At 45.3% G+C, this 16272-nt stretch overlaps 2 protein-coding genes across 6 annotated transcripts; both read left to right on the top strand.

Annotated features, from left to right (window-relative positions):
• The first annotated feature begins 297 nt into the window (after positions 1–297).
• On the top strand, positions 298–2621 carry asb13a.1 (ankyrin repeat and SOCS box containing 13a, tandem duplicate 1). 3 transcript variants are annotated; one of them, XM_063501009.1, is made up of 6 exons: positions 298–452; positions 974–1161; positions 1403–1559; positions 1645–1767; positions 1998–2189; positions 2303–2621. In XM_063501009.1, the coding sequence occupies exons 1-6, from the start codon at positions 410–412 to the stop codon at positions 2458–2460; spliced, it is 861 nt and encodes a 286-aa protein (XP_063357079.1). In that variant the 5' UTR covers positions 298–409; the 3' UTR covers positions 2461–2621. The 3 variants fall into 3 exon arrangements, with proteins under 3 accessions (XP_063357079.1, XP_063357080.1, XP_063357078.1); XM_063501008.1 differs by having other exon boundaries at positions 301–452; positions 1633–1767; positions 2303–2620; XM_063501010.1 differs by lacking the exon at positions 1645–1767.
• A 3149-nt stretch (positions 2622–5770) lies between these two features.
• On the top strand, positions 5771–13918 carry asb13a.2 (ankyrin repeat and SOCS box containing 13a, tandem duplicate 2). 3 transcript variants are annotated; one of them, XM_063500517.1, is made up of 8 exons: positions 5771–5923; positions 6062–6173; positions 8359–8384; positions 8472–8659; positions 8768–8924; positions 9002–9136; positions 9679–9870; positions 10133–13918. In XM_063500517.1, exons 1-8 carry the CDS (start codon positions 5881–5883, stop codon positions 10258–10260), a joined length of 981 nt encoding a protein of 326 aa, XP_063356587.1. In that variant the 5' UTR covers positions 5771–5880; the 3' UTR covers positions 10261–13918. The 3 variants fall into 3 exon arrangements, with proteins under 3 accessions (XP_063356587.1, XP_063356589.1, XP_063356588.1); XM_063500518.1 differs by lacking the exon at positions 5771–5923 and having other exon boundaries at positions 5937–7708; positions 7789–8384; XM_063500519.1 differs by lacking the exons at positions 6062–6173; positions 8359–8384 and having other exon boundaries at positions 5773–5923.
• The last annotated feature ends 2354 nt before the right edge of the window (positions 13919–16272 follow it).

The raw sequence follows: 16272 nt of genomic DNA, 5'->3' as shown, positions 1-16272 counted from the left end.
CACGAGCTTCTTGGACACAGCAAGTCTGTTTTCTTATGAAAGGCATCTGTGGGACAAACATGGTGAAGAAGAAAAGCTGAAGCTCAGAGCTACAGATGTCAAAGCACCACTGTAGCCTCGAATCACCCACCGCACAGTCGTCATACCTTGTTTGCATCACTGTAAACGAGCCTTTAATACCTTGAAGGTAGGTAGTCTATGATTATTGACTCGCTTTAAGGAAAAAAAAAGATTGTTCCAAGTGACCAAACTAGGAAATGGATTTCGACACTTCCGCGTTCGCTTTATGAGCTCTGCAGAATCCTCATCTCGTCTTCAGATCGCGACTACAATTCCCATAATGCCGCGGTGGCTTTCCGTTCGACGCTTTCAGTGTTTGCTAATGTTTCGAGTGTGGTAACCGGTAATTATGGAGGTGACAGCAGCCCGCCGCTCGTTTCTGTGCGACATCGGTAAGCATGAAGCATCGTCAGCAGTTAATGATTTACACCTCAGCTCACATCCAAGGGAACGGCTGACGTCTGATTATAAAACCGTGTGTTCGCTGCCAAAAGCGGGTTTTAACCGGGAAATGTAGGCGGAGAATAACAGAGTCCCGTCAGTGCGGTGTCCAGAAAGTTCAGCCGCTACACAGACCAAGTCATCTGGTAGCTAACTGGCTTATAGCTAACGTGCTCGGAGTGTCTCTGTAAATGAAGAGAAAATGCGACATTTACATACTACACTATAACTAATGGACGTATGTCCTAAACATGATGAATGAGGGGAAAAAGATTTTTACAGTTACTTCTGTAATCAGTCTAAATATTGCCCTTGTTCATATATTTGTAATGGACACTTTGCCATGACATTGATGGATATTGACAGACGTATTCCACCCAGTACTGCTTTACTGGGTTTACACATAATGGAACTGGTTAATGGAAGCTGTTTCAGCTGTCTCTTTGCTGTTGTGCTAATGTGTGTGTGTGAGGCTTCTGGGCAGACCGCACTGCTCTGCACGAAGCAGCATCCCACGGCAGGACTTTGCAGTTGAAGCAGCTGATAGAAAACGGAGCGTCTGTCAACATGGTGACTGTGGATAACATCACTCCTCTACATGAAGCCTGCATCCAGGCTCATCCACACTGTGCTCGCCTGCTGCTGGAGGCAGGAGCCCAGGTGAGGCACAGCTTCACTCTACAAGCCGGACTGGTGTAGAGTCGGAGTCGCGCACCTTAACACAGCGGGTACAAAGTGATGCTATCTGGTGCAGAATCCCACTGCTGGGCAGCAAGAGTCACTCCCTCTGTCACAGCCTCACAAACGATAACTACTGTTTGTTGTTCAGGTCTTAACATGGCCCTACAATTTTGTAGATTACCTAAAGAACAGCTAGATAATGTTCTTCTGTTTGTTCCAGGTGGATGTACGCACCATCCATGGTAGCACGCCTCTTTGTAATGCTTGTGCTGCTGGCAGCCTGGAATGTGCCAAGCTGTTGTTGGACTACGGAGCCAAGGTGAACCCGTCCCTCACAGCTCTCACTGCCTCACCGCTCCATGAGGCCTGCATACAAGGTAAACCTTCAGCAGGAACAACACTCATGCTATCACATGTCTCCCTATGAACAACACTTCACATTCCTCTCAGGTAATCCCCAAGTTGTGAGACTGCTGATAGCCAGCGGTGCCAAGCTGGAGGCATTTGACGTCCACTTTGGTCCTCCCCTTCACATAGCATGTGCTAAAGAACATCTGAATTGTGTCAAGGAGCTGCTAACTGCAGGTGTGTTAAAGGTGCAATGTATGGTTGTTTTATTTTGAAAGTTCAGTTGGTGATAGCCAGTTTCCTACAGAGAGTGCTGCAGCCAATCAAAGCTGTCAGAGGGCGAGAGGCGGGGTTCATTCTGGATCACAGGGCTGAGACAGGCAGCTGTTCACTCATACTAACAGCTATACCGTTTAACCTGTGCATGTCTTTGGACTAAGACCTTTAAATGATTGTGAATTTTGCAGGTGCTAATGTGAATTCAGTGAAGTTCCATGAAATAGCGTTGCATCACGCAGCTCGGGTCGGTATGGTGGAAATGATTGAGCTGCTGGTGGAGTTTGGAGCCAATGTGTACGCCAGCGACAGCCTGGGAAGAAAGCCTATAGACTACACAACACCTGCATCTCCCTCGTACACCTGCCTCAGGTTTTATGAAAGTAAGTTTCTGCGTTGTGTCTGAGTTACAGCAAAAAAGTTCAAGTTCTTACGTTCTTGCTCTTTTTTTGCTTTTGAGGCCTGATCGTCTTATTAAAACATTTGTTGTTGACAGGTAATCCTTTGAGCCTGCAGCAGCTTTGCAGGATTGCTGTGAGGAGGATGCTGGGTACCAGAGCATCAGAGGTCCTGAGTCAGCTGAATATATCCCACCGCATCAACAGCTACCTCCAGTACTGTGATCATCCCATATCCCTACAGACTTACACATGAACATTTAGTATACAAGGTTTAAAATGTCCCCCTGAAAAATGTTTGCCATTCAGATGAAACACATGTAACCAGGATGAAAATCTCTGTACGGAGTCAGTTCAACACTGTATGTCAAATTAAACCAATTCATTGCTGAATGAGAACAAGTATATTCTATATAAAGCTCTGTTTCAGCACTCTGACAATTTCCAACACATTTATAACACATAAGGCACTTTCCTTTATCGGCTCAGCTGTGATGAACAGGGGGACTGTCAGCTCTCTATTCCACATTACGCGACACTGGCCAGACTACCAAAATTACTCCAAGAGCACATCAGTGTCTCAGGTCAAGTTATTCTACCCTGCTGGGATAATAAGCTGGCCAAAGGAGGAGATAGAAGTCAGTGACTTCAAGACGAGGAAGCTCCTGACCATGCATGGAGGGTGTATGTTGGCTGTACGCTAAGCAGAAGGAAGGAGGCCGGGGACTGGTGAGCGTCAGCACCACAGTCCAGGATGAGACAACGAACATCCACAGATACATCAGGAAGATGCCTATAACCAACTGCATGCTCAGTGAATACCTCAGGCACCAGAAACCTGAGGAAGAGGAGGAACCATCATGGAAGCACAGGCCCCTGCATCTCCAGATAGAGGAAGTGGCTGACATCCAGAAATCCTACCTACCAGAGGCTGGATACAGCTCGACTGAAGACAGCACAGAGGCACTAATCATGGCAGCACAGGAACAAGCTCTGAGCACAAGATCCATAGAAGCTGGGGTCTATCACACCAGGCAAGACCCCAGGCTGTGTAAAGACGATCGATGAACGGCTGTCCTGTTTGGGTGTTGGTCACCAGGAGATACTACATGAAAGGAGATGAAACAGTTGTTTTGTGTAGGACAGGGGTCGACAACCCTGGGCACGTGTGCCACAGTTGGCACGCGAAGGGTTAACTGATGGCACAACCATAGCTGGACTGGCCATCGATGGTGATTTCTCGTTTTTATGGGCCGATGATTTTATTTTATTTTTATTTTTTTTAGTAACGGTATAAACAATGAAAGGTGGTGGATTGGCCAGATGTTGGCAGATGTGTAAAAATAACTCAGTTGTTTGGTGGTGGCTGTGGCGGAGCTTCCACAGAGGCCAGCAGGTGGATGAGGGAAAGGTGAGGCAGGAGGAGGAGAGACCCGAGGCGGCCGCCGGTCCGAGCGTCAGGTGAGAAGTTATGACCTGCAGTCTATCTGGGTCAGATATAAACCAAGTTTAGTTTATTTTCATTGTGCTGACTTTTTACAGTCAGTTACAATAACTCGTACTGCGTGCTAGCTAGCATGAAAGAGTTTCTATACAGCTGGGTGGGTGCTATGATGTTACTGATAGTGAACTTTATTTTATTCATAAGGTTAGTTAGTAGAGTTTCCAACCGTCCTGTAAAAAACGGGATCGTCTCGTATTCAGAGAAAATATTACGCGTTTTGTATTGAGCTGAAAAGGAACACAGTTTGTCCCGAACTTCAGCTACAATGAAAAAGACACAAAGCTGGATTTATTCTGTCGTTACGCTGCAGCTGTTTCTTCTTCTCTCATTCAATCATGAAACTGATCAGTGATCAGCTGATCGTCTCTCTTGTTTGTTTATCGCCCACTTTGCGCCAGAAAGAGGAAACCAGCGGATGACGCGCTAAACAACAGCAGCACGTTTAAGCTTGATCAGCTGTTGTTAGAATTTATTTAATATTACTTTCTAGTATCAGCTGATGTTTGCTGGAGCCACAGCTGTAAAGCTGCTGGTCATGATGTCGGTTTGGATATGTGGTGAGAGGGAAACATGAAGGTGAAACCAGGAGATGTCCTTACTGAACCATCAGAGCTGAACAGGTGATGGAGAAACAGGTTTACCTTTTAGGTGACATGAATGAGTTGAAGGGAAGTTATGAACTGTTTCTGAGAGACAAATAACACCAGGATCCTTTTCTAAGTAGCTGACAGCTGGTAACTGTGCAGGGGCGGCTCTAGCAAAGTGTTGCCAGGGGGCCAGGTAGGGCATTAACAGGGAAAGGGGGGCACAAAGAAATACTTTTCTTTCTTATTCTCATTTAAAATGCTTTTATTAAATAATTATCTGAATCTTACAACCAAAGTTTTCATCTGATGTAAAATGTATAGAAATCATACATATATCAACAAGACTGTACATCACTGTCACAACAGTGTTTGTTTTCATTCAAAGGCTTTATGGCTTTAATACCTGGTGGGCCGGTCTCTAGTCAAAATGCCCGGGCCGATTTTTTTGTCCCAGTCCAGCCCGGGCACGACACGCAGTGAATTAATCTGAGAAGGTGCATTAAATAATAAACGGCCGGGCCAGCGGTGCACATCGCAGATTAACTCGCATACACACATTAGTTGTGTCTCTTCTTAATGACGGTATCTTAGCTAACAACCCCAACTACCAGATTCAACTTGTAATTGGCTAAAAATCACTTATCCTACTGGTGAGAGGGACGTTGCTAGCTGTCAGTTTTTTCAGGCGATGTTGAAATTTCCACATTCCGACACTTCAAATGCTTCAGGAGCTGTCCACTCAGCGCAGCAACTGTTAATATAGAGCGTTATTAAATTTATTGCTAATGCAATTATATGGCACATTGACTTCTGAGGAAATTTTAGATGGCACTCGTCATCAAAAAGGTTGCCTACCCCTGGTGTAGGATAAACAGGTTAGTTAGGTGCACTGTGATGGATTTAGAGTAAAGAACAGTGTGTGACTGCTGCACAGTGGTGCTCGTGATCAGAATTAGATTACATCAAGTGTAGCTGATGACACTTAGATTAATTCACTGAATTCATGCCAACTTTATACCATCTAGTATGAAAACAGCATAAACAGTGTACTGTCAGTGTCGGGAATGGAAATCAGCCAAGCAAGCTTGTCAAATATTGGGTTACATGCTGTTGAATTCAGTTATGTAAATCAAAGAGCAGCAGCAGTTACACAGGTCAGCTGATCAAAGCCTGTTCAGCTCTCAACAGAAAATACTGTGAGTGGGAAATCTTCCTGTACTTTCTCCACCTCTACCTGCAGGGCAGCTACTCTGTGGTTCCAACACGAGCTGTTGCGTGAAACGGCTGTTAAATACACCAGATTATAGCTTTGATCGTGACCAGGCGTTTTGTTCAGGACAGGTTATTTACACCCCCCTAGAATATTATTTAACCCGAGTTAGAATAAATATTAGTTGCACTCTCCAGGCGTGAAACAGTTTTATTTGGGGTAAAAACTACAAAGTCCAACATGCCCGCGGAGGTCGGGTTTTGTCACGTGACTCCTGCCGCATGTAGTGCGCGAGGACGCGACTGTTTACAAACAACCGTAAGTCCCTGCGTTTCATGTCAGTCTGGCTTGTTCTGCGGGGGAAGTAGTCGGAGGATGGACACTGAAAAGTCTCGGCCCTATTTCTTTGGCGACATCGGTGAGTATGAGAGGAGACAATAAGACGATCGTTTAATCGAGGCCAAGTTTGACGTCAGCTTGGCAGGACTGGCAGCCGGCTACCGTAATCCTTGTTCTGTAGCTAGCAGGTAATAACAGCTGTCATGTTATTACGCAGAGAGAATTTATTCACCTGGAAAACGTGACGATGAGATGAGAGACACCTTCACTGCTGCCCACATGGGCCTGTGTGGGCCTGCACGCGCACACACATCGAGCAGTGGCACGCGGTAAAAAATGAAAACAATCTTCCTTATTGAACTCACGCACTGAGCCGTGAACCATAAACTACTGATCAAAGACCATTGATCACTGATCAGTGGTCGGTGATCAGTCTTGACAATTAGCATATTGTAGGTCAGTGGTGCTAGTCTGAGTCATCGTGTAAATGCGCTGTTTATAAGGTTGGGGAAGCCTGCAGTCAGCTGGGACTGAAGAAGTCACTGGATGATGACGAAACCTTTCTCGCTACGTCCAGATGAATTGAATCAACCTTTTTTCCTTACCTGGATGATTAAGCATGCATCGAGACATACATTTGACTTTGTTTCTGTAGAGGATGTGATATTAAGGATGCAAAATGAACTATGCAAAGATGCAAGAAGCTTTATGACAGCGCGGTCTGAGATGAACATCCTTTGGCATGTTTTAATTTATGTCCACTTTTAGATTTGACTAGGCAGCTTATAAGAAATGGATTGATTATGGATTGAGGGAGGAAGTCCATGCAACCCCACAAAGAGCAAATAAACCTGGTACAAAGGGTCCCAGGAAACTCAAACCTGGCCTTTTTGCAGTGTGATGACCGTTCTAATCACTGTACCACTCTATCACCACACAGGCCCCCTTTAATGGGTGGTTGGACTTGGCCCCAGGTGTGGATGCAAGCTAAGTAAAAACAGAGGAAAAAGTTAGTGCGGCTCTTACACACACACTGACCATCACACATTGGTCACCGAGTGGTAGTAAAGCTTGAAAAGTACTAATTCCATATATGTTTATTTGTATGTCTGTGTATATGTCAATGTCCACTTTATTTATAGAGCACTTTAGAGCAAAAACACCAAAATACACCAGGACACCAACATAAAGGGAACTGCAGTAATATGGGCAAGTTGATATAATAACGTGGCTCAATCTTTCAAAATCCTTAGGAAGAAAATAAGGCTTTACCTTAGCAAGAAGTCATAGCTGAATAAAGCTTATAAAGCTTATTTGCTTTGTGAATTTAAAGGAGCTGTCAAAGAATATGCCAAGATACCTGACAGAGGAGTGATTGAACGACAGAAAGCGCTCAAGAATGGTTTTGGAAAGATCTGATCTCCTAAATACCATAACCTCCATTTTGCTATTGTTAAGGTGGAGGAAGTTTGAGTTCATCCAGACTTTTATATCAGCAAGACAGTCCGATAACAGTTTCACAGAGTTGTCTTCATGCACGCTCAGTCATCCAGGTAAGTAAGTCCCAAACAGCTGATTCTGTTCAACCTTTTGGGATCCAACGTTTCGTCACGTGGATGAGTGATGAAACGTTTCTCCCACTGAAAACACTACGTCCAAGACTTGTTTTTTTTTTTTTTATGAATGTCATCAGCAAAGCAGTGGAAAGAGATATTATATTTAAAATAAAAATAGACCCTAGAGCCAACATATATAAGGAAAATAAGAGTGGCCCTAGGATGGATCCTTGAGGAACTCCACAAGTAAGAAGTGCTGCAGCTGAGGAATAAGCATCTATCTGGACTGAGAAGCTCCTGTTCATAAAGTAAGACTTAAACCACTGTTCCCAGTTCCCTTAATGGCCACAATGCTCGAGCCTTCATAACAGGATACTGCTATCTACAGTGTCGGCTTGGATCTACAAGCATCAGAAAAACAGGGGTTCCCAAAGATGCGCGGTGAGATCTAAAGTACACGGCGTGAATGCTGATTGGGCCGAAGAAGGCCGAGAGAAAGATGATTGGACTAGAATAGTGATGTCACAAACAGCTTGAGAGTGTGGGAAAGTGGAAGTGATGTGAAGTTTAGATTTAGCCGGCAACATCTGGGAGCAGACAGATGTGAGCTTCCTTATTGAACCTACACGTACGCTTCATTTAAAACTGACAAAGACACAGGCTCACACTGGTTTAGAGCAGCAGCACGATGGATATGAAGACACTCCCAGTAGGGATCAGTACTACAAATACTTCTGAAAACCTCAAATCTGATATTTTTCCAATAGAAACTGTTGAAATCTTTCACAAAGTATTTTGGAAGCTGTGGAGGTGAATGAGTGGGGAGGTTTTTAAATGACTGTTAGAAGAGATTTAGCAGCTTTTACAGCATGTTGATATTTATGCAAACAGTCCTTCAAGATTCCTAAGGACTCATGAGGTTTGTCTTTTTTCCATCGTCTCTGCATTCGGCCCCGAGTCCGCGAGTGTACAGGTGTTCCACAGGTAACATGCAAGCTGAGAAACCCCAGCAGAACAACTACTATAAATGAGATGAGGTTTCAGTTCATGATTGAACGTGCTCCTCTGCAGGCTGCTGGGCGGAGCGAACAGAGGTGCACAAGGCAGCGTCGCTCGGCCAGGCCTCCCAACTGGAGGAGCTCATTCAGGGCGGAGCCTCGGTCAACATGGTGGCCGTGGATTCCATCACACCGCTGCACGAGGCGTGCCTCCACGGACAGGCCAAGTGTGTGCAGCTGCTGCTTGAGGCTGGAGCTCAGGTGAGTCACAGACACAGTATGCTAGTCTGTCAAACTGTAGATCACATTTCTTGAAAACAAGTAGAAATCGCTTGATGGAAAACACTCTGTTCCCCATGATGCTGTCAGGTGGATGCAAGGAATGTGGATGGAAGTACCCCGCTGTGTGATGCCTGTTCAGCTGGTAGTTTGGAGTGTGTGAGACTTTTGCTGCAGTACGGTGCCAAGGCGAACCCTGCCCTCACCTCCCGCACAGCCTCACCCCTGCACGAGGCCTGCATGGGAGGTGAGAGTCTCACGTGTTGTGCTTTTGTCTGTGTTTTTGGAAAATAAAAGTTTCTTTTATATATGTTTGTATTTCAGGAAACTCTGAGTGTGTGAAGCTGCTGATTTCCATGGGAGCTTGTCTCGAGGCGTATGACCTTTACTACGGCACCCCGCTGCACGTGGCCTGTGCCAATGAGCACACGGCCTGTGTTAAAGAGCTGCTCAATGCAGGTGAGGGTCTGCACAGTAGAATGAATCAAACACAGAGTACAACATAATATAAGCTACCTAACAGTCAGCGTGCTAACTGTAGACCAGTGTATAAGGAGCAGATGAGAACACATTTTTAGCCCCTTTATGGAATTTCTATTTTGTGCGTTTCACCCCTGAGCCGTAAAAGGATGATGGGTACTGTTGTTGGTCACGCTGGGAGTGTGGACGCTCAGCTTTGGGAACATGAGAACGAGGCAACAGAGGATTTTCAAACTGATGCCACAGGTGTCTGAGGGGTGGCACGGCCGGCTGCCAGGACTGTTTAACAGAGAGAGGTTTCCAACATGCTGTTTGTAAAAACACGTTCTTCAGACATTATTGGCACACAATAACAGAAATGCTTCAGAAAGAACAAAAAGCACCACCGTCAGTATTGTTTGCCCCCCTGAGAAACTGAGCTTTGTGTTGAGGCGCAGCACAAACCGCTGCGGTGCAACGATGTGTGTTAAATAACCACACCCACGTCTTCCTTCAGGCTTCAATGTTTCTGTTCTGCGTAGGCGCTAAAGTGAACGCCGCCAGGCTGCACGAGACGCCGCTGCACCACGCTGCTAAAAGCATGCAGGTGGAGACGATCGAGATGCTGGTGGAGTTTGGAGCCAACATCTACGCTCGAGATCAACACGAGAGGAGACCCGTGGACTACACCACGCCGGGCTCTCCCTCTGCAGCCTGCCTACAGTCTTATGAGAGTAAGTTTAATGAGTGTGCAGCACCAGCAGGAGGCACGAGAGGATCGTTTTCACTTCCACGAAGCGTCAGAAAGACGACACCTGACATGTACCATAATATTCTGATGCACAGCTGCTCAGCTGTCTTTCACTTCTCCAGCTTTACTCTGACAGTGAACCAGTATTCTAGAGGCTAACACGTCATTTTGTTCATGTGAGAAATGTCATATTATCATTTGCATGTGTTATGAACAGAGATTTGACATGTTTTCCCCGTGTTCAGCCTCTCCTCTGAGTCTGCAGCAGCTCGGCAGGTTGGCAGTGAGGAGGAAGCTCGGCACCAGGGCTCGAAATGTCATAGGCCAGCTCGAGATCCCTAAACTCATCATCAGCTACCTCTGCTATCAGTGAGCGCCACCTGGAGGAGGAGCCTGAGCAGTGCTCAAAGGACTGGAAACTGCAGAGCACCGTGTTAAATATGAGAACAGCTGGCACAGCTCTGGAGCTGCTGCCTGAGATTCATTTAGTTTAAGAACCCTGCCATGCAAACACTGCAGCAGCTATTGCAGTCAGCGTTTTCAGGCTTGGACCCTTGTCAGTCTGTGTGATCCCATTAGTGCTGCTGTAAGATGAGATGTTTTTAACTTTTTAAAGAAAGCAGAGTAACACTGATTTTCACTTGGCTTGCTCTCTAACACACACACACACACACACACACACACACACTGAACACACACACACACACACACACACACACACACACACACTGAACACATGTTCTTTGTTTCTGTCTCGTTTGCAAAGCTAGTTTAAAGGCTAACATGTGTGTTGAACGTGGACAAAATATGTGGATGTTGACTCTGATGTTGTGACATCACTACCTGTTAACAGGAAGTGTTTAATCAGAACTTGACTCTCTGTGCTGTAAATGCCTTTAATGCTGTTGAAAACACACGATACACATTTAATGTTTCGTTTCTATGCTGGTCGATAGTTTGTGAGTCTGAGAGGAAGCACAAAGCATGAAAACACTGCTGCACTGCACATCTTTGGGTATGACCTCGAGTCGGGAGGAAACGAGAGTGATGTTAGTCCTGCAGCTACTCTGAGGACGAGCGCAGGGGAAAGTGGACAAAGGCAACTTTAAAATAAGCTCAGCTCTTCACTCTCTGCGTGTGATGCGTTTAGTCGACTTAATGAACTGGCAGTGATAGCAGGGACAGCGAGTGGAAACGCAACAGCAACTTTCATATCTGCTCATGTTAACATAACCAGCATGCACTGACAGACTCGTCTCCTCTACAGTAGGTTCTGTTATTAGAGACGGCGGCTCTCACACCTTTGCTTCTCTTTGAACTCTGTTTGACTTTGTTAGTTAGATGATGTGTGGGTGACTTGTTTGCCAGCGACTAATCCAAGTCCTTAACAGCTTCATAAACAGTCTGTCTACCACCAGAGCAGAGTGTGCTTCTAATCCTGGCCATGACTGTGTAAGGCTGTTTATTTTTAACTGGAAACGAAGCTCAGGAAGACGAGGACGAGATGTTGCTTTTGGAAGCAGAGGCATCGTCAGCAGCTAATGGTTTCTGGATCAAACGCTGGATTTGCTGGGACAGCGCAGCACAGACTCAAAGTATGAAATGATGAAGTGGGGCATGGCGTGCAAATGAAAGAAAGCTTCTTATAAGAGGAATACCAAGCAAGTCTGCTGTCAGAGCTGCAGTCTGAAACTCTGCAGATGCTCCCTGTTGGTGCAGTTCTGATCCTGGTCACTTATTTATAGCCTTGTGGCATTTATTCCATTAAATCTGCTTCATAGGCGATGCACTGAGCCCTGTCAGGTCTTAATATTTTTAACAGGAGGCACAGGAAGCTGTTATGAATTCCTTAAAGTCCTTTATATTGTTTCTTTTTCCCCTGTCTTCTATTTTTGGCAGTTAATAACTGTGATTTATCCTTGGAAAGGGAGTCAGGCCACAGGCCTCTTTATCAGTGTTACTGGATTATGTGTCTGTAAATACCTGCAGCACGTTCTTTATATAACAAAACCAGCATCTGACCTGTTTTAAAGCATCTCCCATTTTTATTCATTTTAATGTATTTTTCCCAAATTGACCCACATTTGTCTTAATAATCAGCCAAACATCTCAGGAAACGTTTAACAACACTTCTGGGTCGCTTTGCTTGAGATGCATCTAATAGCAGAGTGCAGGTATTAAACAGTGCAGAGACGTGTGACATGATGAAGCAGTCATTTTTAACACCACTGCTGATCTCAGAAAGACATCACGTTCACAAATCACAACTTTTACTGACTTGTGCTCAGGTTACACAGAGAGTAGACGCTCATCTGTGAACTCAAACTGCTGCAGAAGTGCTTTAAAGCTGGATTCTGTTGAATGACCACTGGGTGGCGATGAGTGTCGTCTCACACTCTTTGCTCTCTGATCTTAGGCTACGTCCACACTAATGCATTGTTTTCTCTCCGTTTTGGCACCCGTCCACACTGAGACGGCGTTTTCGCTCAAGGAAAACGCAGCATTTTGAAAACGGTGCTTTGCGTCGCAGTGTGAACAGCGAAAACGGAGACTTTCGAAAACAATGATGCATTTTAACTCTGTGAAAACGACTGAAAACACGAGTGTGGACGCAGCCTTAGTACAAACTTTGATGTGTGGGCTCAGGGACGTCTCTCAGTTTCACAGGCAGGTACACTCCTCTCTGTCACATTCACCAGCAAAAGGCGTCTTCGTGACTGGGTAACAATGGTGGCTCCATCCTTTAGTTTCTATACTTGCAACTATTCCATTTGAAAAAAATAACAGCAGCAGTAAGCCTGAGTCACACAGGTCGCTCTGCAAACTCCCGTTTACCAGGGAAAATGTGGATCCCACACCCAGCTGCCGAGTAGTTGCTAGTGTGAAATTGGCTGCAAAGATAGTTAGTTAGTTAGCAAATGTTGGTATTTTCCATCCAAACTACAAGGAAGTTCTTGGTGGAGCCTCCATCACAAGCCCAACAACCACCCGTGAGCTGGTTGGAGAAGTCCCATCTTTTATTGAGGAGAAAATAACCAGACGGTTTCATACTGAGGACACTTTAGTTTATGTTGTGTGTAAGGAGCAACTCGACCATACACATTGGCTCCTGTAAAGCCCCCTTTCACTAACATTAAGAATTTATTAGACACAAGATGAGCAAAATTATTGTAGTGATACATTTCCATGTTATAGCCTGAAAGTGAACCACGAGAATTCTCCTCCTTTCTTCCTCTCACATCTGATGATGTGAAGCATAAACTCTGTGCACGTGCGGCCTGCTGACATCACCCTTCAGTGTTTTAACTTCTCCTCGCTGCTATCTTCAGCTGCCAGCGGGCACAGTTACCTTGCGTAGCTTTAAAGAGCACGGGGCGTCTGTCAGCGCTCATGGAGATCAGCACCTGCTGTGTTGACTGTTGGTCTGACAGATCTTCAGCAAGAATTCAGAACCAATATTTCATAGTTCATGCCTTCATCCAAATCTCTCAGTTCACTCCCTCGTTTGGCTCTCACCCCAAACGTGAGCGGGCTTCACGATGCTGGCCTGTTGTCATAAATACGCCAAGCTGTTAAAAGTTAATCAAAATCTAGATTCCTAGAAACTTACCTTCCATGTCAGGCTGTTATTCATTTGAAAGAAATGTAGCCGGGATCATTATAATGTTAGCCTGTAAATGGTTTGGAAGCACAGCTCTCATGGAGCGCTGCCTTCAAGAACAAATCAAATCCTCTGCTTAAGGCTGAAAATAACTACTATGAAATGTATTTGGTTTCAAAGCATTGGGCTGAAAAACACGAGGGCAGCGTCCAGTTATTGAAGATAAGAAGTGGCTCTCAGTCCATAACAGAGCTTTGAAATCAAAGCTTCCTATAGACAGTATTTCTTTTCTTCTGATTGAACAGATGCAGTTCTCTCTCATGTTTGGGACACTGATTAAAAGCCTGATCAATAACACACAATGTGTCCTCAGTATCGATGTTGTTAAACTGCTCTGCATATGATGAATAAACTTAATAAAGTGCACTAACGATGTGTTTGCCGACCTTTTTTCCCGCATGAATTCTGAGAAACATTTAGGAGTGTTTGTCCCGACAACAGGACCTGCATGCTGGCCCGGGCCATCATGGAGGCATCGGTCTGTGTCAGATCACAACAACAGGTGCTGAACTTGTTCACGGGCCAACTTATTCTAGAAAACACCATTTCTGACCAGCATATGACTGTTGACAGCACTGTAGCATGGCTTTTTATTTCTCCCGTGTCGTTCCATCATTGAAGACTCTTAAAGATGGTCGATGGACCGATTCTTATATCGTGCTGTATACAGCATTCACACTCCCATGGATGCATCAGAGAGCAACTTGGTGTTAGGATCTTGCCCAAGGATGCTTGGCAGGGATCGAACCACCAACCTTCCAATTAGTAGGTGACCTGCTCTGCAGCCGCCCCACAGTAACCAATAACTGAGTCCAGTGGTCCCAAACAACCAAACATGATGCACTAAAGCACAACAAGGTGTTTATAGATGAAACAAATCTGTAAAACAGTTGATTTTCTACAGAGCACTCATCATGATCAAATACACACGACAGGTAAATCACATATAATAAAGCACACTGGCTGCTTCTCCCTGAGCCTGGTTAAAAGGGAGTTTTTCCTTCCCACTGTCGCCAAGTACTTGCTCACAGGTGGCTGTTTGATTATTGGGGATTCCTCTATTATTCTAGAGTCTTTACAGTATGAAACTATCCCAGCTACCACAGGACTGACACACAGAGACACACAACCATTTGGATTCAAACCAACAAACCTAACCCTGCGTGTCCTAAGACTGTGGGAGGAAGCCAGAGTACCAGACGAAGGGGAACATGCAGACTCCACAGAAAGGCAGGTGGAGGATCCAAACACAGCACCTTCCTGCTGTGAAGCAACAGTGCTAACCACCACACCACCCCAACCTGGAGATATATTTATATATATATATAACTTGATTGGTTCAGGGTTGTGTGTGACGTGCACAAATATAAAGCTCAAACTCACGTTTACATGAAGCCGTGTGGGTCAGAGGAAAGCTCATGGTTATCTAATGTGTTGAATTCAAGCAGCTGCCATTCACAGCTGCTAACCATGTTATTAACTCAGTTTCCTGTCCTTAGCTGCCACAGTAGCACCTCCTGTGGTCTCAGCTGTATTCAGAGTATGATGTGTGCTCTTCTGGCTGTAAGTAGTTTACAGTACGTGAGTTACTGCTGCCTTCCTGTCAGCTCAAAGCAGTCTGGCCATCCTCTAACCTCTGGCATCAGAGAGCTGCTACTTCCTGGATATCTCCTCTGTTCAAACCATTCTCTGTAAACCCCAATAACTTTGGGGTGGAAAGATCCCAGTAGATCACCAGTTACTGAATTTCTCAGACCGGTCCATGTACCAACGATAACCACGCCATGTTCAAAGCCACCTTAATCACTCTCTCCTAGTTTGAACTTTAGCATTTCTTCATGTTAAGTCAGTATATCCTAATGCTGCCATGTGATTGGCTTATCAGATATTTGTGTTATGGAAAAACCTAGCAGGTGTATCTATGGCAGCAGCAGGTGAGCGCATGTGACTGGAGCGATGCACAAAATGTGGACGCTCAGGAGGAAGAGGACAGGACGCATTTCCTGTTTAAAGTCAAGGAAAATAAGATGCTTTGTAACTTTCACACTTTATATTTCACTTAGATTTCATTGACTGTAATCTTCTGATAAATCTAAACGTGCTGTCAGAATCAGCGCTGTTTATAAGCACTGGTTGCTGCCAACGTGATTTTAGCTCATGCAGCAGTCCGCTCAGTTACCCTCACTTGCCGCTAGGTCGCGCCATGGACAAAGAAATCCTTTGTCATGCAAACAGATACTGTATATGTTGGTGAGCGTGAAACAGGCTGTGTCAGCATGTGTTCAGACCCCGAGGGAAAAGGGAAGATGAGCTTCTGTAGCTGTGGCCTCTCTCCAGCTTGTGGCTAAATAATTTGGCCCAGCTGATTTCCTCACATCCCTCCCTCTGCCTCCTGAGGACCAGATCTGTCATTAGGCCATAAACAGATGGGGGATAGCATCTTGGCGGTAAAAGAGGAGCAGGGGAAAATAAAATGGAGCCAAGCAGATTGGGAGAGTAGATTGTGGATTGGAGCGTCTAAGCAGACAGGAACTGGGAGGTTTTTGTTTGAGAGTCAGAGATAAACACAGAGCTGGATGCTGTGATGGTCCAGTGCTTCGCTCCTTCAACAGACACTGCAGCCTGGAAATCACCACCCCCTCAAATGAGCAGCAGATGTGATCACTGCGCTGAAGGCTAGCGTAACATTTGCAGGCCAGCATGCATGTGCACAAAAAGTTCATA

This window comes from Pelmatolapia mariae, linkage group LG17 (genome assembly GCF_036321145.2).
Source record: "Pelmatolapia mariae isolate MD_Pm_ZW linkage group LG17, Pm_UMD_F_2, whole genome shotgun sequence".
In the NCBI taxonomy this organism is placed as follows: Eukaryota; Metazoa; Chordata; class Actinopteri; order Cichliformes; family Cichlidae; genus Pelmatolapia; species Pelmatolapia mariae.
Note: the sequence above shows the minus strand (reverse complement) of the source record. Positions and strands in the feature narration are given on the sequence as shown.

What these genes read in the sequence shown, in the direction of transcription:
- asb13a.1 (XM_063501008.1), top strand. Translation starts at nt 410, where the DNA reads ATGGAGGTGACAGCAGCCCGCCGCTCGTTTCTGTGCGACATCG. An exon ending in TGCTGGAGGCAGGAGCCCAG is followed by an intron (nt 1,162 to 1,402) that starts GTGAGGCACAGC and finishes TGTTTGTTCCAG; the next exon opens with GTGGATGTACGCACCATCCA. An exon ending in CTGCCTCAGGTTTTATGAAA is followed by an intron (nt 2,190 to 2,302) that starts GTAAGTTTCTGC and finishes TGTTGTTGACAG; the next exon opens with GTAATCCTTTGAGCCTGCAG.
- asb13a.2 (XM_063500517.1), top strand. Translation starts at nt 5,881, where the DNA reads ATGGACACTGAAAAGTCTCGGCCCTATTTCTTTGGCGACATCG. An exon ending in TGCTTGAGGCTGGAGCTCAG is followed by an intron (nt 8,660 to 8,767) that starts GTGAGTCACAGA and finishes TGATGCTGTCAG; the next exon opens with GTGGATGCAAGGAATGTGGA. An exon ending in TAAAGAGCTGCTCAATGCAG is followed by an intron (nt 9,137 to 9,678) that starts GTGAGGGTCTGC and finishes TGTTCTGCGTAG; the next exon opens with GCGCTAAAGTGAACGCCGCC.